Source organism: Hylobates moloch, unplaced genomic scaffold (assembly GCF_009828535.3).
Source record: "Hylobates moloch isolate HMO894 unplaced genomic scaffold, HMol_V3 SCAFFOLD_10, whole genome shotgun sequence".
In the NCBI taxonomy this organism is placed as follows: domain Eukaryota; kingdom Metazoa; phylum Chordata; class Mammalia; order Primates; family Hylobatidae; genus Hylobates; species Hylobates moloch.
In genome coordinates, this window is record NW_026652285.1 from 85,257,288 (window position 1) to 85,277,776 (window position 20,489).

The 20,489-nt window shown below is 43.3% G+C and overlaps 1 protein-coding gene across 5 annotated transcripts in view; it reads right to left on the reverse strand.

Moving 5' to 3' along the window:
• Positions 1 to 20,489, reverse strand: part of FKBP15 (FKBP prolyl isomerase family member 15) — a 60,676-nt gene that overhangs the window by 1,923 nt on the left and 38,264 nt on the right. For 3 of the 5 annotated variants that reach the window (XM_058445068.1, XM_058445066.1, XM_058445069.1), the window contains 11 exons: positions 20,019 to 20,113; positions 19,030 to 19,132; positions 14,849 to 15,020; positions 12,752 to 12,888; positions 10,954 to 11,109; positions 9,987 to 10,139; positions 8,116 to 8,241; positions 7,060 to 7,167; positions 5,758 to 6,479; positions 4,834 to 4,930; positions 1,614 to 2,198 (listed from right to left, as the gene is read on the reverse strand). In XM_058445068.1, the coding sequence (XP_058301051.1) occupies positions 2,121 to 2,198; positions 4,834 to 4,930; positions 5,758 to 6,479; positions 7,060 to 7,167; positions 8,116 to 8,241; positions 9,987 to 10,139; positions 10,954 to 11,109; positions 12,752 to 12,888; positions 14,849 to 15,020; positions 19,030 to 19,132; positions 20,019 to 20,113 (1,947 nt within the window). In that variant the 3' untranslated portion in view covers positions 1,614 to 2,120. Of the gene's footprint in view, positions 1 to 1,613; positions 2,199 to 3,857; positions 4,931 to 5,757; positions 6,480 to 7,059; positions 7,168 to 8,115; positions 8,242 to 9,986; positions 10,140 to 10,953; positions 11,110 to 12,751; positions 12,889 to 14,848; positions 15,021 to 19,029; positions 19,133 to 20,018; positions 20,114 to 20,489 lie in introns of those variants that run through there. The other 2 variants (XM_058445067.1, XM_032164903.2) reach the window with 2 other exon arrangements.

Here is a 20,489-nt window from a genome sequence, read left to right on the forward strand (position 1 = left end):
CAAAAACAAACAAATATCTATATAGTGCTTATTCTGTATCAGGCAGTCTTCTAAGCACTTTGCAAAAATTAACTCATTTAATCTTCATGACAAGGCAGAAACTATTTCTGTCCTCATCTTAGAAATCAGAAGCTCAGGCCGGGCGCGGTGGCTCACGCTTGTAATCCCAGCACTTTGGGAGGCCGAGGTGGGCGGATCACAAGGTCAGGAGATCGAGACCACGGTGAAACCCCGTCTCTACTAAAAATACAAAAAAATTAGCCGGGTGTGGTGGCGGGTGCCTGTAGTCCCAGCTACTCGGAGAGGCTGAGGCAGGAGAATGGCGTGAACCCGGGAGGCAGAGCTTGCAGTGAGCCAAGATCGTGCCACTGCACTCCAGCCTGGGCGACACAGCGAGACTCCGTCTCAAAAAAAAAAAAAAAAAGAAATGAGAAGCTCAGGCACAGAGAAGTTAAGTAAAGTGGCAGAGCCAGGATTCAGAGCCAGGCAGCCTGACCCCAAGTCCCTTTCTTCAAGTCAGATGAGGGGGCCAAGGCTGAAAAGGTAAGTAACTTGGCTAACACCACACAGCACCCAGTGGAACAGGGATGTGAACGCAGATCACGCTCTTTCTATTTTACCATTAATGGTGGAAATTCTGTTTTAGATCTAAGGTGGAGCCCAGAAGCCTGTTTCTAAAAGCATCACTGCCCCTTCCCCCAACCAGTGACAGTCAGGCTGTGCTGGCCAAGAGCCCAGGCTCTGGAATCAGATGGCCAGGATTTGAATTCTTGTGCTGAGGCTTCCTAGATATGTAACTTTGGGCAAATTACTTCACCTCTCTAAGTCTCAGTTTTCTCCTCTATAAAATGGTGATAGCACTGTCTTCTGCAGTGGCTGCTGGAGATAAGCCAGTCTGTGTAAAGTGCCAAACAAACAGCACTGCCTTTTGTTAAGCAACAAAGAAATAATTAGTTCTCACTGCCTCCCAGGCCCGCACACGGGAGACATATCCAAAGCCTGCAAGGATGATGCCAGGCCAGATGAAGTGGAATTTTGAGTCCTATCTTATAAACATTTAAAATCAAGAAACATTTTTATTAAAATTATTGTTTTTTTAAAGACTGATTGCATAATCTTTGGAAGATCCTGGAATCAAGAAAATGACCACAAGTATTTTCTCACTACTGTTCTCTGCATTAGTCCTGGTCCCAGGAGTTCTAAGGGAATGGAAGCTGCTCTCAAATGAAGAATCCCTCAGGTGCCATGAACAATGGAAAGAAGGGACCCTCCCACCTTCTCTGCATGGCTTCCTAGACTGCAGGACTAAGCCTGCAGGAGCAAGAGGATGACTGGACTGGTCCTCAGAGAACCATCATGCCCCAGGGATGGGCTAGGACTACAGTGGTGACTTTCTTTGAAAGCCTAAAAGTTCCAGGGTTAGGTACCAAAGGGAGTAAATATGCCACAACGTTTTGTGCACGTTAACTGACCCAGATCTGTAAGACTCCTACCCTTAGATTCCCAAAAAGGAGCACAGATAGCCCTTGGAACCAAACTCAATTTTTCTCCATGGGCTTGAGTCAAGTTTCATTATAGACATTTATTTTAGTTTTATTTTCAAAGTCACTGACCTCTTGTATCAGATTTAAGGCAGAGAAGAAGATACATGTCCCAGGACTACAGGCCAGGCTGTTAACTGCACCGAGATTTAGATGGTGTAATCTCCCTTGGTTCTACCAGGGAGACCTCAGCCCAGGTCTTGTTGCCAGGGCACAGTTGAGTGCTGGATTCAGGTAGAGGAGTGCTCTCAGGTCAGTCTGAGAGTTAATGAAGAGATTAAAAAGTCTGGCAGAGGACAGGACTCTTACAGGTGACTGGCTGGAGGGGAACCTACCAGTCCTTCTTCCAACATGCTGCTGAAAACCCAGTGTTTTTGAAGACAGGGTTATGATCCTCTTCACCAGGTCTGGCGGGGCTGGGGCTCAGAAGGTGGCCAACCCACCCTCTGAGCCCAAATATTGTTCCCAGAATGCTCACCTTGACCTCACCCTGTGGCTCGCCTAGACCCAGGGTTGGCTGTGCAAAATCATGCTTAGGGAAGGGTTGCAGAGAAACCTTTGCACCAGTTTCCTGGGTCTTCATCCCAGCCAGTCAATGTCATCGTCATCATCATCATCTCCAAAAAGGGGTGTTGGGGGCGGGCGTCCCTTCATGCTCTGATAAAAACAGGAAAGAGCAGTCAGTCCTCACTTGTACCTGCACCACTGGACTTTCCACCTGTGAGTGGAAGCAATCCAACTTCTGTTCCCAGCTCTGGGTCGGAAAGGAGGTTGTACTGACAGGGCCAACTCTGAGGCCAGCAAACCTAGGCTTCCAGATAAAGCTGAGACCAGCAGGCAGAGAAGGGAGGCAATCTTTCAACAGAGACAAAAAGACGAACTTTGGCTAATCTCATCATTTATTTATGAAGCACATGTATTGATTTGACAGATTTTCCTCTCATGCAGTAACTTACACATTTTGTGTGGAGAAAGAAGGGTCAAAGAGGAAACACTGGAGCAGGAGAAAGAAACAGAAGCAAAGCAGCCCTGAGAGAGTGAGAGGAAGTGGGAAGAAGGGAGGTTGGGAAGAAGACAACCACATATGGAAGAACACTGTTGTTGTGACCTAAGGTGGCCTAACTGGCTCTAGGTGTGATCCCATCATTTGAAAAAGAGTTGAATTTGAAGGCTTGGCCAACTGGAGAATCCTAAGAGGTGAAGAACACGGAGCCACAGCCTCCCACACCTCTAGCCTGACTGGCACCACCCTTGCTCCTTCCAGCTAAGGTAGTGGGGTGGAAGGGACTGATGGGCCATGAGAGACCCACTCTTTTCACAACTTGAGCTCCTGGCCTTTTGTCCTCTGGATTGGCAAGGGAACAGGACCTACCTGGCTAGCAGGGATTGATGCTAGAGACAGGCACGAACTGAATAGTCTCTACTAAGGCATTCTCTGCTCTGGTGAGCAACTGCCAACCAGAATCCATCTTCACAGGGCCAGGCAAAAGGGAAGGCAGCGTGATGTGTACACAAGTCTCTGGGCTAATCCCATGTCACTACCAATTAACCAGACCTCGTACTTCTCTCTGGACATCAATGAAGTGATCTCTAACTCTGACAGTATAGGATTTTCAAGTGTGGCTCACAGCTTCTGTTTTGTCCTGACTAAAGTTCTGGCTTTACATTTACTAGCTATATAAGCTTAGTTAAATTATTTAATCTTCCTGAGCCTCAGCCCTCTGATCTATAAAATGGGATAAAAGTACCTACCTCATTGGGATTGGTAGATTGAGAACATTTGTGAAGTCTTTTTCGGGGTACCCAAGAAATACATGTTAACTTGACAGTATTGGTACTAATACCAATAAGATACTCGCTAATTAAAAGCTTCCACCTATATTTAGGGCAGTCACTTAGAATATAGTCAATTGGGTTTTTTCTCCCTTTTTTCCTTTTTTTTTTAGGGCCGAATTGGTATTCTGGATTCTCAAATGAAAATTCAACTCTTAGGCCGGGCGCGGTGGCTCACGCTTGTAATCCCAGCACTTTGGGAGGCCGAGGCGGGCGGATCACGAGGTCAGGAGATCGAGGCCATCCTGGCTAACACAGTGAAACCCCGTCTCTACTAAAAAATACAAAAAAATTAGCCGGACGTGGTGGCGGGCGCCTGTAGTCCCAGCTACTCGGAGAGGCTGAGGCAGGAGAATGGCGTGAACCCAGGAGGCGGAGCTTGCAGTGAGCCGAGATTGCGCCACTGCACTCCAGCCTGGGCGACAGAGCGAGACTCCATCTCAAAAAAAAAAAAAAAGAGAAAAAAGAAAATTCAACTCTTGGGAAGAAAGGCTAATGGAAGGAACTGGTACATTCCCCAAAGGAACACAGGCAAGAGGGAAGGGCTTTGGTACATACAAGCTGGAGCGTAGATCCATCACAGCTCTCTGCTCAAGGTTTTGGCAAAAGGCAAAATCCACTCTGGCTGATACATGAGGGGACAAAATTTGCCCCATTCACCCTCATATTTCTGTCCTTTAGATGGACTGAGCCTGAAGCCCACCTATGTTCTCCATATGCATTTCAGAGCAGTCAAAATGACCTAGGGACAGCCAGAACAGTTGTGACCTAGCACACTGGGGAACAGCAGATGTGAGAACCAGGGTTCTAATTCAGTCCCTGTCAGTGCCCTCCTCTCCTGGCCTTCACTCTTGTTCTCTGTTAAACGAAGCTATGCTATTAATACTGAACCCATTTTGTGCCCAGGGATATTGTGATGACAAAACAAGGCAGCAGGAAAGCAGGCTGAGTAAGTGGAAAATGCTCAGCAACAGGAGGTCTTTACAGGAGCCTGGGGATTAGTCCTAGCTTTGCCATTAACTCACTCTGTGGCTTTGGGTAAATCATCATTTTGAGCCTCAGGTTTTTTATCTATGAATAAGGAGGCCAGGCAAGATGATCTTCAAAGTCCTTTCCAATTCTCAAATATAAATAATATCCTAGCAGATTTGGGGAAAACTAAGGCTTTAGCATTCCAGTGTGGGACTAAGCAGCTCAGCTTTCTTCCTCTGAGGGGACTAATTCCTGCATGGACAGAGACTATGATTCTTTCTCAAAAGTAAAGTGGTATGTGACCGTCCCCTACTCTGCTTACAGAGCTGCGCCCTCCCAGCCCAGCCCCAAGCCTGCTCCCACAGGGGCCTGCACACAGAGTCCAGGGAGTGGGCCACCAACAGGCTCCATTTCTCTTCTCAGAGCCAGTAGGGAGGAGCCCCCAGGTGGCTGTGTGAGGACTTGACAGTGCCTGGGATTTCCTTACCACCTCGTCTTCATCCTCCTCCTCAGGCTGTGCTTTGGGCCTCAGAGCTTTCAGAGTTGCCCCTTTAAACAGTTCATCCTCTTCATCCCCAGAGAGACTGAAGGAAAATCAAGTCATAGAAAATGTTATTGTTCCTGCTCCAGGTCACAGTACCCACCACCTACAAGGGTCGCCAGCCCTTGGGTAAGAATTCAACAGCGTTGGTGACTGCTCAGGAATTCCTCCCACCTCCGCTGCCACCATCTCTTCCCACACCCTACAGTGGCCTCCTAGTGCAGTTGGCCCCCTCCAGAACCTACAGCCAGAGTCATCTTTTCAATGTGACCTTCTCAGAATCCTTCCCTAGCCACCCTATCTAAAGTGGAACAACTCCTTTAGAATAGCACGCTGTTTCTTTTTTAAAAGGACTTATCATACTTTATAATATATAAGCATGTATTTGTTTTCTCCACTTGACTGTCACTCCTTAAACTCAAGAACCAAACCTGCCTTGCCCACCACACTACCACAGGGTCCGCCACACTATCACAGTACCCGCCACACTACCACAGTACCCGCCACACTACCACAGTACCCGCCACACTACCACAGGGCCCGCCACACTACCACAGGGCCCACCACACTACCACAGGGCCCGCCACACTGCCACAGGGCCCGCCACACTACCACAGTGCCCGCCACACTACCACAGGGCCCGCCACACTATCACAGTGCCCGCCACACTATCACAGGGCCCACCACACTACTGCAGTGCCTACCACAGAGCCTTGTACTTGGTAGGTGTTGTTGAATTAATACATCAACTAATGAATAAAGACATGAGTAAATTAGTCTCTGAGGGATGAGTTGCCAGCCCTGGAAAAAACACAGACACTCACCACAGATAGCCACCCTGTCCCTGAAGCAGTGCTCAGAGGAACATACCTGGAACGCTGGGAATGATGGCTGGGTCTGAGGGCTGCTCCTGCAACTGTGGAACCTGTCTCTGTGCTTGACAGCTCCTCGTGGGGACTGGTGGAGCTAGTGACATCATCTTTCTTGAGCTGTGGAGGCTGAGGCTCTCCTGGGCTTTCAGGCCCTAAGGCCAGTGGGTCCCCCTTCTCGGGGTCTGAAGTCAGGGACAGTCTTGTGGAGCTTTCTTGTAGCGGGCCATCTAGTGCTACTTCCCTGACACAGACCTTTCCTGGTGGGTTGTCGGGCTTAGCTGCCATTGGGCTGGCAGCAAGTGACTCCTCACACTCAGAATCCACAGATACAGGGCCTGGGGGCTCAGGTGGAATTGAAGTCGGGGGCCCCGGAACTCTGTGGGATGGGATGCAAGACAGTTCGGGTGGAAGGGAACCATCTTTTATCTCTGAGAGTGTCTCCGCTTCTGAGTTCCCTTTCCTTCTGTGTACACCATCCTGGGAAGTGGTGAGGGCCTGAGGAGGCAACGGGACAGCTTCCTCAACCACCTGCTCTGAGGGCACCATGGGGGACTCTGGCCTCTCCCTATTCAGGGGTGCTTGAGGCTGCCCAGAACTGGCTGAGGCTGGCTGCTCCTGGGAAGGTCTCCGTGGCTGCTCTTCTGCTTTTTCTTCTTCTTCTTCACTGCTGCTCTCTTCCTTCTCTTGTTCCTGTTGGTTTAACAGCTGAAGAGTCACCATCTGTTCAAAAACCAAGGAGGAGATGGTCACTGAAAGGAACACAGTAGCCACTCCTAATTCTTATTAACACTACTGGTCATCTAGTTTAAATGATGTTGCTTCTTTCCTGTTAAAAGAGGCTGACCATATCTGTCAAGTCACTCTAGGCATCCTGATTACTAAGGAACAGTCCTGAATAATTTTCTTTTTTTTTTTCTTTGGAGACAGGGCCTTGCTCTATTATCCAGGCTGGAGTGCAGTCGGGGGCAATCATGGCTCACTGTAATCTTGAACTCCTGGCTCAAGTGATTCTCCTGCCTCAGCCTCCCAAGTAGCTGGGACTACAGGTGCACGCCACCATACCCGGCCAATTAAAAAATTTTTAATTTTAGTGGAGACAAAGTCTCATTATGTTGCCCAACCTGGGCTTGAGCTCCAGGCCTCAAGCAGTCCTCCCACCTTGGGCTCCCAAAGTGCTGGGATTACAAGCATAAGCCACTGTGCCAGCTCTGAACAATTTTTTATTCATGATCCCTTAGAAGGTACTTAAGCAACATAAATGCCCATTACGACGAAACAAACGACAGCTGGCTGGCTGTACCTTGATCGTATTCATGATGGTTCCCAGAATGGTCCTGCCATTGTAAGATTCCTCCAGCTCAAACTCTCTCCGTAAGGACTGGAACACCTGGTTCATGATCTTCTTGACCTGTGTGAACATCAAAACACATGCTGCCAAAATCAAGTCACTAAAGGATGCATTAAATTCCAGAGAGGTGTATGGAAGGCCAAAATGAAGCCATCTTAGATCTCTACACTGGGATACCGCTGGTCATAAGCAGAGACACTGAAGGCTGTCACTGTGGAGAGGATGATATTAAATAATGAGCAGCACTTTGACAGAAGGGCTAGCCATAAGAGTTACCTATCAAGGGCAGGCAAGCTGTGGTCTGTGTGCCCAAGACTGCTTAAAGACCATTTCTTGATGTCCCCCTCCCACTGTGAGCACCACTAGGAGCTGCCATAGGCTCTAAGGGTCAGAAGCCAGTGGATGCTGGGCACACTCCCCAAGCCTCATTCCTCTTCTGTGGTTAGAGGCCCTTCCTATACCTGTCAAAACCTCAGAAAGATAGGGTTCTTTTGGGTTTGCCACTTAATATATAAGTATGTATTTGTTTGTTTTCCCCACTAGACTGTAAGCTCCTTAAACTCAAGAACCAAATCTGGGCCGGGCATGGTGGCTCATGCCTGTAATCCTAGCACTTTGGGAGGCCGAGGCAGGCGGATCACAAGGTCAAGAGATCGAGACCATCCTGGCCAACATGGTGAAACCCCGTCTCTACTAAAAATACAAAAATTAGCTGGGTGTGGTGGCACGTGCCTGTAGTCCCGGCTACTCAGGAGGCTGCGGCAGGAGAATCGCTTGAACCTGGGAGGCAGAGGTTGCAGTGAGCCAAGATCGCACCACTGCACTCTAGCCTGGTGACAAAGTGAGACTCCGTCTCAAACAAACACCAAATCTGGTTCATTTTAAAGTCACCAGACAAGTAAAACATCACTAAAGTTAGAAAAAGAGCAACTAACACAACATACTGGCCACGTTCTTTCTGAATGCTTGATATAAATGGCTTGCTTCTCCTTTGAAATACCAGCTCACCTTCTCTGAGGGGTCAGATGCAGCAGCTTCAACCCCAGACATCTGGGACTTGTTCTTCTCTAGTTCCTTGACGTGCTGTTCATTTTGCTTGGTGAGAGCTGTGATTTGGGCCTGGAGGGCTAAACACTGCAAAACAAACGGACTGTGGCTGTGGCCTCAGGAACCTGGATTACCAGGTGAAGGTCAGAAAACCCAAGAGGAGGAGAACCACCCCAAACATCAAGTCTCTCTTTTTTTTTTGCATATAATAAAAGACAATTTTGTTTCAAATTCTTTTTTTTTATTATTATACTTTAAGTTCTAGGGCACATGTGCACAATGTGCAGGTTTGATGCATAGGTATACATGTGCCATGCTGGTTTTCTGCACCCATCAACTCATCATTTACATTAGGTATTTCTCCTAATGCTATCCCTCCCCCAGTCCCTCATCCCTCGACAGGCCCTGGTGTGTGATGTTCCCCGCCCTGTGTCCAAGTGTTCTCATTGATCAATTCCCACCTATGAGTGAGAACATGCAGTGTTTGGTTTTCTGTCCTTGTGATAGTTGGCTGGGAATGATGGTTTCCAGCTTCATCCATGTGCCTGCAAAGGACACGAACTCATCCTTTTTTATGGCTGCATAGTATTCCATGGTGTATATGTGCCACATTTTCTTAATCCAGTCTATCATTGATGGACATTTGGGTTGGTTCCAAGTCTTTGCTTTTGTGAATAGTGCCACAATAAACATACATGTGCATGTGTCTTTATAGTAGCATGATTTATAATCCTTTGGGTATATAATCAGTAATGGGATTGCTGGGTCAAATGGTAATTCTAGTTCTAGATCCTTGAGGAATCACCACACTGTCTTCCACAATGGTTGAACTAATTTACACTCCCACCAACAGTGTAAAAGTGTTCCTATTTCTCCACATCCTTTCCAGAATCTCTAAACATCAAGTCTTAACCTCACCTAGGTCTGCTGGTGTCCACTCCCTCAGCCCCCACCCAAGACCCTCTGCCTCAGAGAATTCTATCTCCTCATCATTCGATTTCAACTCAAAACTTCACTTTCTCTTTCCCAAGAAGGTTGCTTGCCTTGTTCCTAATCAGGTCAAAAATATAATGAAAAAAGAGTAGGAGGGTAGGTAATAACTAGTCATTTAGACATAAACATTCAGCATTAACAGCAACTCATTCGTCTGCAAGATTGCATCCAAGATCTATGAGCCAAAAGTTTTCAACTGGACACTTTAAGGAAAGAAACTGACCTCGAATACGGACTTTCATACCATGACCCTAAGCCATGTCCCATCTCTTTCTTTTTCAGGCCTGATGATCCCACCACACCCCAGTCTCCATCCTATCTCAGTGCCTTTGCCCAGGATGTTCTGCCTCCTTTGTTGCCTTACCAAAGCTATTTGTCCTTCTTGGCTCTGCTCAAATGTCACCGCCTTTGGGAAACCTTCCCAGCTGTCCTGAGTACTTCCTCTTCTGGGCCCCATAGCACTTAACGCCTATCTTTGTTTCTTTGTCTCCCTTTCTTGACTGTGAGATACGTGAGGGAAGGGTTCCTTGTATGCACTTCCTTTAACACACTGGATGGAATACAACTGACTCTCAATAAATATTTGCTTAATAAATGAAGGATCCAATAATAATGGAAAACATGTTCCAGAACGCTAGCGCTGTTTTCTCTTTTTCCAGGTCACTGACCTATCACCCCAAATAAGTATGTGAAAGATAACTGACAAGCTAAACAAGTGTGGTTTTGTCTTCTAGCTATTAATAACTTTTAGGCCCAGAAGGATCGACAGGACTCAAACAGCCTGCTTGCCTCAAATTAACTGGGCTGCCTAAACTGTCTGACTCAAGAAAAATATGTACCTTTTCCTGAAGTTGTACCAGCTTCTGCTGGTAGGTGTCTCTCTGCGCGCACACCTCCTGGTATTGCTGCAGGTGCTCATCCTTGGCGGAGGCCAGCAAGTGTTCACATTTTGCTTCCCACTGGGTCTGTAGCTCAGCCTGTACTAAAGACAGCTGCCAAGAGAAAGTAATGACCATATCATCCTTGGGGGTGGGGGAGTGAGATTCCATTGCACCTAGGGAAACCCATCTTTCAAAAAGCAAAAGAATAAGCTAACCGCCCAGATTTAACTGGGAAACTGTTTAAAAGATTCTCATTACTTTTAAAGTAAATGCACTTCTTAAGATGTCATTGGTTGTCAGGACTCCAAAAGGTACTCCAAGCAGACAAAAGTGTGCCTATCTAGATAGGTCCCTGGAGGGCAGGGCCATGTGATCATTGCTTTTCAGGGTCTGAACCCTAAGCTTTATAGGTTCAGAAACTTTTTTTCACCAAAATTCCCAGAGGTGGTCAAACTGAGGGCACCAATGCACTCTATACGTATGCATATAAATTTTAAACTTACAATGAGAAAGATTGCTGTTGCACGAACTAGAGATCCAGCTGTGTCCTGCCACTATCCCTGGTTCCCTTCCTGATGACCTAAATCAATCCCTTCTTTTCAAGGATGATAATGTGCCTGAAGGATGGTGTCCGACAGTTGATGGCTGTGGCCTTATCATGTTTGGAATCTTTTTGTAAGGAAAATATTTTTCATTTTTACTTATGTAATTAAATATTAAGTAAGCTTTAAAAAAGAAAGAAGATTCTCCATTCGATTCCTGGCTCTCCTGCACATATCTGGATTACTTTTTCTACCTTTCTCCAAAGTGAGAGTATCAGCTATGAGAAATGTCATCCTAAAGGGTAAGGAAGAAACCAGAAGCTTTTCTCTCTGAGTCCTTCACACCTTCCCTCTTTTTCCAAAGTGCTTCAGTTTCCCATTACCTGCTCTGCAGCTGCTTGGTCTGTGGACACTCGAGTCTTTTTCAAGAGCTGTCGAAGTTTGTCCAGTTCCTCCTGGTATGACTTGCGAATTTCATCTATCTCCTCCTCGGCCTGAGAACGCTCTTGAGCTGACTTCTTTTTCCTTTCTGAGAGGTTCTTAGGAACAAGAGAACCATCATCAGCTCCAGCTTGTTAACAGAGAATAAAAAGGGATGATGGCGGTGGCAGTTAATTACCTTGTGGGATCCTTACTCCATTTCTGAAAACTCCATTTTTTAGTTTAATTTTCCACATTCTTGGCTACTGGGTGAGGAAAATGGTGACAGGAGAAGGAAAACAAGAAGAGCTGTATCTACCCCTCTATTAAGAGCTAGGGAACATCCTAACTTTAATAAGGGTACAGGAAATCAGACATTCTCATACCCTGATAGTAAGAAAATGAATGGATATACTCTCTTTGGATAGTAATCCTGTGAAAAGTCTTTAAAAACATATGTATCCAGAAATTCCACAAATTGTAATTAAGGATTCAGTAAGTCACAGTCATAAAGAGGGTGTTACAAGGATGGTCACTGTAGTAGTATCTATAGTAACGACAAACTGAAAACAGCCAAGAGGTTAGGAGGAATTAGTTAAAAATAAATAAATAAAATGGAAAAAATCCTAGAAAAAAACGCAACTGCAGACCAAGATTTACCCTCTTAAAAGGCACTGGGCCAAAACAGCTTTACCTAATGAGATTTATTGAAGCCTTGGGAGCAGTTTATTATTTTCATATTTAAATTACTCCAGAACAGACAAAAAGATAGAAATGTTCTCACTTTGTTCACTTAGTATTTCCTGATATCAAAATTTTAATCAACAAAAGATACTACAAATAAAGTTAAAAGACAGCAAGCTAGAAAAATATTTACAACATCTATGACCGACAAAGGATCGATACCCTTAAAAGGGTTTACAAATCAAACTAATAATAGGAAAAAGGATAAAGGACACTAAAGAGAGAATTTACATAAGAAACACAAATAGGTATTAAATATATGAAAGCTTTACTACTAATAAAAATACACATTAAAACAAGATAACATATTTCACCTGTCAGACTAATGAAGATTAGAAAAAGTGATATATGTAGAGTGGGGAAGAATGTGACAAATGGGCTCACTCACATAGTGCTGAAAGTGTAAGCACTATTATTTGAGGATAATCTGGTAATATTTATAAAAATTCAAATATGTAGCCTTCCCTTTGATCCCATGATTCTTACTCATGCAATCCATCATGTAGGAATGCTCAAACAAATGTGCAAAAATAGTTATATGAGAATGTCCATAGGAGCAATGCTTAAAATAATGAAAATATAAAAACATAAATATCCATCGATAGGCAAATAACTAAACAAATTATGGTACAGCCTCATAGTAGGCCACTATGCAGCAGTTAAATACGAGTGAGAAAGATCTCCTTCTTATGTAGTACAAGTCCACGATGTTTTCCTAAAAAACATTCAACGTGATACCATTATTGTAAAAAAAGTTCTCAGTATACATACATGTATGTGTGTGAGAGTGTGAATGTATGTTTTCTACATACAGAAAACAATCTGGAAGGATTATACACTTTAGAATTGTCACCTCCAATGTATGAGATTAGAGTGGGGAAAATTTTTTTTTTAATTTTACACTTTTCTATATTATTTGTATTTGTTACAATAAGCACACACTATTGTAATTTGTAAAAGGAAAATAAAAATGTTTATTAAACAGCTAATTCTGGCCAACTGGGTTGTGGAGCTTACCTTTTCCAAGGACTCCTTCTCAACTCGAAGGTCAGTCAGTTCCTCCTCCAGGGATGTCACCTTGAGTTCCAGTTGTTTCCGGCTCTGCTTTTCACTTTTGAATTTGGACTGTGATTGCTCAGAGGTTTCTTGGAGCTCTGGGATACAGGAGCAGAGAGACTTCGCTACAGAACCAGAGCTGTAATGGGCTATGTGTTATCCCAGCAGTTCTTTTTTTAAATTATTTTTTGGAGACAGAGTCTTGCTCCATCACTCAGGCTGGAGTACAGTGGTGTGATCATAGCTCACTATAGCCTCCATTTCCTTTGCTCAAGCAATCCTCCTGCCTCAGCCTCCCAGAGTGCTAGGATTAAAGGCATGAGCCCCTGCATCTGGCCCCAGTGGCTCTTTCAAAGCCGCGTGCTTTGATTTCCCAATCCTACCTCACGAGCAGCCTCTGCTCACTTCTTTCAACATCACCTCACTGACCAGCAATAAGATTTGTCAAGCCGTCAGCTGACTCCCTCATCAACCCATATTTGTCCCATAGAAAGCGATCTCTGTGTGTACATGTCACCTTCTCCACATACGAAATGGAAAAGAAATGTTCCCAGCAGTCAGAAATGACCTTTGAAACAGATAACTCCCACAATCCCATTTTGGCCACCGTCTTAACATAATGGACCAATCATTGTTTAGTATTAGTCCAGGTTCTTTCTCACTGCTTGAGTAAGATAGTCTCAACTTTCTTGGTAGCTGGGACATTCTACCAAGAATTTGCTTTCAAAGCATTCCTTCTCAAATAAAGCTCTTTGAAATAAATAAAATTTGTTTGGGAAACTTTTGAGACTCTTATGGCTCTTGAGGTAATTGTCATAAGGCACCACAAAAGCAGAAATGAGACATCTGAACAACATTCAAATCTAAGACTGTCTAACACATTTGCCTCATGTGGGCCCAGTCATGCTCTAAAAGGGAAGAGATGGGCTGGGAGCAATGGTCCATGCCTGTTAACCCCAACACTTTGGGAGAACAGGGCGGAAGGATGGCTTGAGGTCAAGAGTTCACAACCAGCCTGGTCAATATAGTGAGACTTGTGTCTCTACAAAATATAAAAAATTTTTAAAAAAATAAAAGGGAAGGGATGTGTCTTCAAGGTAGCACCTTACCAATTGACATCATTGTTTTTTAGTTCTCTATTAGGCAAATGAACTTTGCTTCCACCCAACTCTGCTGCTGCTCCAGCTATGCCTTGCCCACTAGTCCCATCTCTGCCTTCCATATTTGTTTCCATATACCAAGGTAGAATAATCAACCGGCTGGCTGGTCTTCATAAATCTTCTATCTAATCACCATGTCTTGCCAGGCACTGAACTAACACTAATATGGAGGAGAGGACTTTACAAAGATGAGCAAAACACCATGCTTATCAAACTGTGATAAGGATTATAATAATGCACTATGAGATAAAGGATTTTTTTTTTAAGAGATCAAATGGTCTAGAGAAAACTAGAAAAGATTCTGAAAGAGGCAGATTTTGAAGAGGACTGAAAGCGAATATTAGTAATGGTGGGCATGTCAAGTCCAGAGAATAGCATGGATAAGAAGCAAGACAAGAACTACAGGATGAGCTGAAGAGCAGCCAGCAGGCTTGCTGGTATGGTCAGGGCCAGGATGAACTGGACAATATAATGGGAGACAAGCCAAGCCGGATGGGCCTCGAGTGTCAGGCTGAAGAGCTGCAATCCATCTTCTAAGAAAGAAGAAACCACACCAGGAAGCAACTCTTTTTTAAACTTCCACTGAGTCATGAGTTAGAACAACACATCAACTCTTCCAGGCATTTGAAGCCAATCATAAGTACCAAAAATTTTGAAGCCAACGCCTCCCCAGAGAAAAGGGAACTGTGGCACTGATCAATTCCACATGAATAGTCAGTTCTTTTGCTGTTCTTTCTGTACAACAATCATGTAGGTTTTATACTAGTCTCCTTTAATTTTTGGTGCAGTCCTTCAGAAACTTCATGAGCATCGTGCCAAAAAGATTGAGAGGAAGAAAACAGCTTAATTCCTTGAGTTTAAATGGCAACAATCCCAGCATCCCCCACCTAGCACATACCTGAGAGCTTTGCCTGCACTTTGGTGAGCTGGCCCCTGAGAAGATCTGTCTCCTTCAGGCTTTCTGTCAGCTGCATCTGCAGCTCTGTTTCCTTTTTTTGGTGAGCAGTCATTTTCAGCTGCAGATGAGAGACCTGTGCAGTGGCCGCTGCTAACTCCTCTGTCACCTTGGCCTGAATAATAACAAAGTATGATGTCACTTTAAACATAGGTGTTCTCCATGCAGGTGATGAACCAACCTCACATAACTCTATGTAGACTGAACTAGTAAACAGGGAGTTATGGCTGCCTTCAACCTGCATTAAACCAAATTCAAATTATGGAGGTGGACCATCTCTCCTATACAATTATATTACTGCTACTGTTACGACTCCTATACTATTATACCTATACTAGTATACTTAAAATTTTTTTTTTTTTAGAGATGGGGTCTCTCTCAGTCATCCAGTCTAGAGTGCAATGACACGATCATAGCTCACTGTAGCCTCGAACTCCTGGGCTCAAGCAATCCTCCCACCTCAGCCTCTGGAGTAGCTGGGACCACAGGTGCAAGCTACTATGCCTGTCTCTATTATACCTTACATACATTTTTACAGTTGTCTATTTCCTTATTATCATTTGTCTCTTCTTATTGTGTTCACTGTACCCACTTGTTTTAAATATATTTATTCCTTGCCTTATTCCAAAGTCTTTATCGGTCTTATAGATTGCATTTAAAATCTGATATTTTGACTCTCCTAAAAAAAGAAAATAAAGGCCGGGCGCAGTGGCTCGCGCCTGTAATCCCAGCACTTTGGGAGGTCGAAGCGGGTGGATCACGAGGTCAGGAGTTCGAGACCAGCCTGGCCAACATGGTGAAACTCGGTCTCTACTAAAAATACAAAAATTAGCCAGGCATGGTGGCGGGCGCCTGTAATCCCAGCTACTCGGAGGCTGAGGCAGGAGAATACTTGAACCCGGGAGGCAGAGGTTGCAGTGAGCTGAGATCATGCCACTGCACTCCTGCCTGGGCAACAGAGCAAGACTCCGTCTCAAAAAAAAAACAAAAAACAAAAAAAAACAAGAAAATAAAATTGTATATAAAATAAAAATAACACGCCACTGCTCTGCCTATGGGGTAACCATTCTTTTATTCCTTTACTTAATAAACTTGCTTTCACTTTAAAAAATAAATAGATAAAAATAAATAGACTATAAATGAGTATCTGAGAGTATATGTATCCTTTAGACTAAGCTTTAAGATACTTATTTTGCTATTCAGTAGCCTTAGGTTTTCACCTGCTAAATACAGATGACAATGAAATCTAGAACTTCCAGATATAGGAGTGGCTTTCATCTACTCATTGTCCTGCTTCAAATGGCCTAATGAAAACAAAACTAACTCAGAGTTCAGAGAGCTTTGCATCTATTCATAGCCCAGAGAGTTCACTAATAACAGAACATGCACCTCTCTCACAAGGACTTGCAGCAGCTAAAACACTGGAAGGGACAATTCCAAAGGCGTGCCAATGAAATGGAGGGTCACTCTCTTGCTAAAGGTTAAGCAGAGTGGAAAATCACCCAAAAGCTCTTTTTATCTCATGTCCTTAGCTAGAAAGGCCTCTCAGAAACATAAAAATTACTGCCGTCCCCCAAATGCACATGTACACAGAAAATAAGGGAATGGATAAAATATTAATAATCATTATTTTTGAGTGGAAGGATTTATATTTTATGGTTGCTTATTTGTATTTCTAAATTTTCCAGACTGAACAGATGCAACTTTTATGATCAGAAAAAAATGTGTGTGTATGTGTGTGTGTGTGTATATATAGGTGTATTTATAATTTTTTTTAAGGTCAGGGTATAATCAAGTGAGAAGGGAAAACACAAAAAAATCTACACAGAGGATGGGATGGCTCCCTGGTTCCTACCCTGGATCAAATTCTACTGCTGACATGGAGAGTGAGAAAAAGAAAGCAATGACAGGAAGAACCAACAGTTCAGAAAAACAGTGGGAAAAAAGCATGCAAGGTAAAAGCAGGAAAATAGTACTCAAGAGAGATAATAATTTGACACAGGAAAAGGAATATAGCTGAATGGAAGTGGGGTCCTATGCAGGTCTTTTACCCTTTCATTCTCTGAGCCTGTTTGTCCCTGTAAAATAAAAAGGTTAAACTAAGAAGGCTCTAATAGCTCTTCCAGTTTTAGCCATTATTCCACGATTTTTTGTGGTACTATTATATCACAGTGAAAAATAATTTCATTTACCAAATATTCATTGAGCCCTTAACCATACCTTTCTGAGCTGTGTCTGAAGGCAGAAAATCGCCTTCAGGGACGAAAGGACCTTGCCCATCTCCCTTTAAAAGGAGAGATCACCAGGAAAACTGTTAAGTGAGAAGTGGATCAAAAGAAAATTTGGGGAGAGTCAAGGCTTAAAAAGTTTCACTGAAATAAAGATGATCAAGTAAAACATGTGGTACTTGGCATCCCAGTCATATGCATCAAGAGATTCCCTCAAAAATTTGTGTGAAGCATGGTAACACAGTGGGTTGTGGCAGATATTAGCTGTGATTACTATTGTTATTATTACTTCTACTGTTTTGCTATTATAAATAGAGCACCTACTGGGCTCAGTGCATGATATCAGACATCTCTGGGGTTTATCAACATGAAAACATTTGGGTAGATTACTGAGCTAATTCAGGGGCTGGCAAACTATGACCTATGAGCCAAACTGACCTATTATTTTTGTAAATAAAGTTTTATTGGAACACATACACACACAAAACAGTGCTTCTCAACATGAGACTCACATGCTGAACTTCTTAAAAATGCTGCCCCTCCAGAGATTATGACAAAAGAAATCACTGACAAGAGCAGTAATTCCTACACCTGGAATCTACAGGATCTTTTTAAAAGTTCAGATTCAGGCCCCAGCTAGATATACTAAATCAGAATCTCTGGAGGTTCAGGATTTAAGAATATCTAGTTTTAATCAAGCACCCCAAGTGAGTCTGAGGCAGCCAGTGTTTGCGGACCACTGATCTGGAACAAGTTACAGTAATCATTTCAGCCCTGAATAGTAACAGTGAGGCCAAATAATATATTTAGATGCCCCTTATAGGCCTAAAGAAAAAACAAATAAGCAAACAAAAGGAGTAAAGGAAAGGAAGAGAAGAAATAAAAGTAGACGAAGGAGAAATAGTAAAAAGTGCATTTAGTGGGTGGGGAGTGGTTAAGTGACTTCAGTACTACCTAATGATAACAATGTCACAGGCTGCTGATCTTGATCTAGGCATTAGGAGTCAGTCACATAAATAAGAAATGGTATAAAGTAATGGGAACAGAACAGGGTCAGGATTGGACAGGGCTGTGCAGGACAAGGCACTGCTTATCTGAGAATAAGAGGTCAAACATTACTTGCCTGGGTTCTACGGCTAAGAGAAGACAAAGATTAGCATAAGACATAGTAAGGAATCCTTATTACCAGAATGTGAGAAAGTGAGTAAACTCCACAAGTTACAAGTGTGTTCAATCTAACTTTTCATGTTTTCAAGGAAAACACAAATACAAAATATAAACGATTTCTAAACCTCTGAGAAGAAAGACAGCAGATGAAAAAGTCAGGATCTCCTAGCTGATGAGTGGTAGCCTAAACAAGAAGGAATCCATTCAGGATAAAGAACGTCACTGGAGCAAGGGGAGAAGCCAGCTTCAGAATCGGCAGATCCCAACCCAAGACTTACTACTTACTGCTACTGCAGGAACAGGTCAAAATTCCTGGTTTTGAAAGGATTGAAGTCAAACAGTAGTACTTTAAAATACTTTGGCAGACACAGATGAAGGAGCAAACAATCTTAAATTCCACTAAAAAGAACTGACACATCTGTTACCTGGCATAACGGAAATTTTCTGTTGATTTTGTCAACAGAATAAATTTAGTTTCTAATAAGCTGTGTAATTCTTACCTAATCAAATTACTAAGATCAGTGATTATTTTTGAGTCACCTTACTGCGAAGCATATTATAAAACAGAAATGTAGATGATGGATACATGAAAACCTGCTGGGAGATATCTAGTTTTTTTGCAGTGATGGCAAAAATTCTGTTGGAAAGCTGACTGGTGAATATGTACATGGGACCATTCCTCAGCTCTACCCATCCTGACCTGGGCTTTTCTCTCCCCAGTTGCTTTACCTTCTCTTGTTCAGCATGCAATACTCTTGCCTGTGTGTTTTCTGTGGCTGTCTGAAGTGAGTTGTTCCTCTTCTCCATCATCAGGTTACTCTGCTCAACATACCTGTGAAAGAATTAGGAAAAAAGAAAACATTTATCAAGCACTGAGTGTATGGCAGGCACAACCCGGTGCCCATTCTGTCCTCACAACATTGCTGCTCTATACCTTCATCAAAAGCAATCAATCTGAAAGCATTTTCTTTTTCTTAGATCTGAAGTAGTGAGATCTAAGGAAATCAGGCTGGAAGCAGGAACCTGGGCCAGTGGTGAACTACCCTGAATAATGGAGAGGACAACAATGTGAAGGGTGTGTGATAATGGGAATGAGTAGGAAAGAGACAGGAGTAAAGAGGCTAAAAGAAAGAGGGAAGAAGAGAAAGCCACTCCCCTAGCCCTGTCATGTGGGAGACAAGAGACAGTGGAGAAGAGTAATATGGGAGAACGATTTTTTTTAAGTGAAATGCTGTGTTGTGATGTGTTCCACTCATCCTCCCCACCCACCCCTCCAAATCTTCAGAAGTATCTACAAAAAGTACAAAATCCTTAGGTTTTATATGGGAATCAGTGAAGTTTTGGCTGAGTTCTGATGGATAAAATAGGGTTAGCCCACACAGAAGAGAGAAGAGTTGACACCGGAGTTCTGTAAGTAATAATACCAGTTTTAAAGATAAAGAAACTAGGGTCAGCAGGAATAAATAACATGCCCAGAGCCACAAAATGAATGAGGGTCAGGGCAGGAATCAAACACAGGTCTGCCCTACATCACAGCCTACTGAGCTCCTTCTACTGCAATGCCTTTCAGAAAACAGGCAATAATTCACATGACAGGCAGGAAACAGAAATGGCAGAAATATATATGTACTGCCCTAAACACATACGTGTACTTAAGCTGGGCATATACACAATAAACCCTTTTGTCCATCCTAGCCAGGCCCCGTACCTGTCATTACCTCTGATTTCGTTCAATTAGTTCACTAATCTTGTCATTCTGTTCTTCTATCCGATTGCTCTTTTCAAGGATCTCTTGCTTCAATCTTTCATTTTCCTAAATTCAAAATATATGATGTACAATTTAAGTGTCTTGGGAGAAAAGTGCCAGATAGAAGAGAATCAACTTGAACTGACAGGTGACATTGTTAACATATTTTGAGACAAAACACTACAACTTATGTCCACATGTATGTTAAAACAACACATCAGATTATATCTGATGGATACAAATCACTAGGTTCAATGGATTGAGTGAATAAATGGCTAAAAAAAGAAGTGAAATTCTGAAGTATGGTCAAAAAAGCAATGTTTCCTTCAGAATATATAGTGATAAGTCACTTGGACAGAATTAAGGCATAATGGATTTTCTAGAATTGTCTAACCCAGTGTAGCATTTATCACAGGCTATTTCTGGGGTGGAGGTGTTAAAG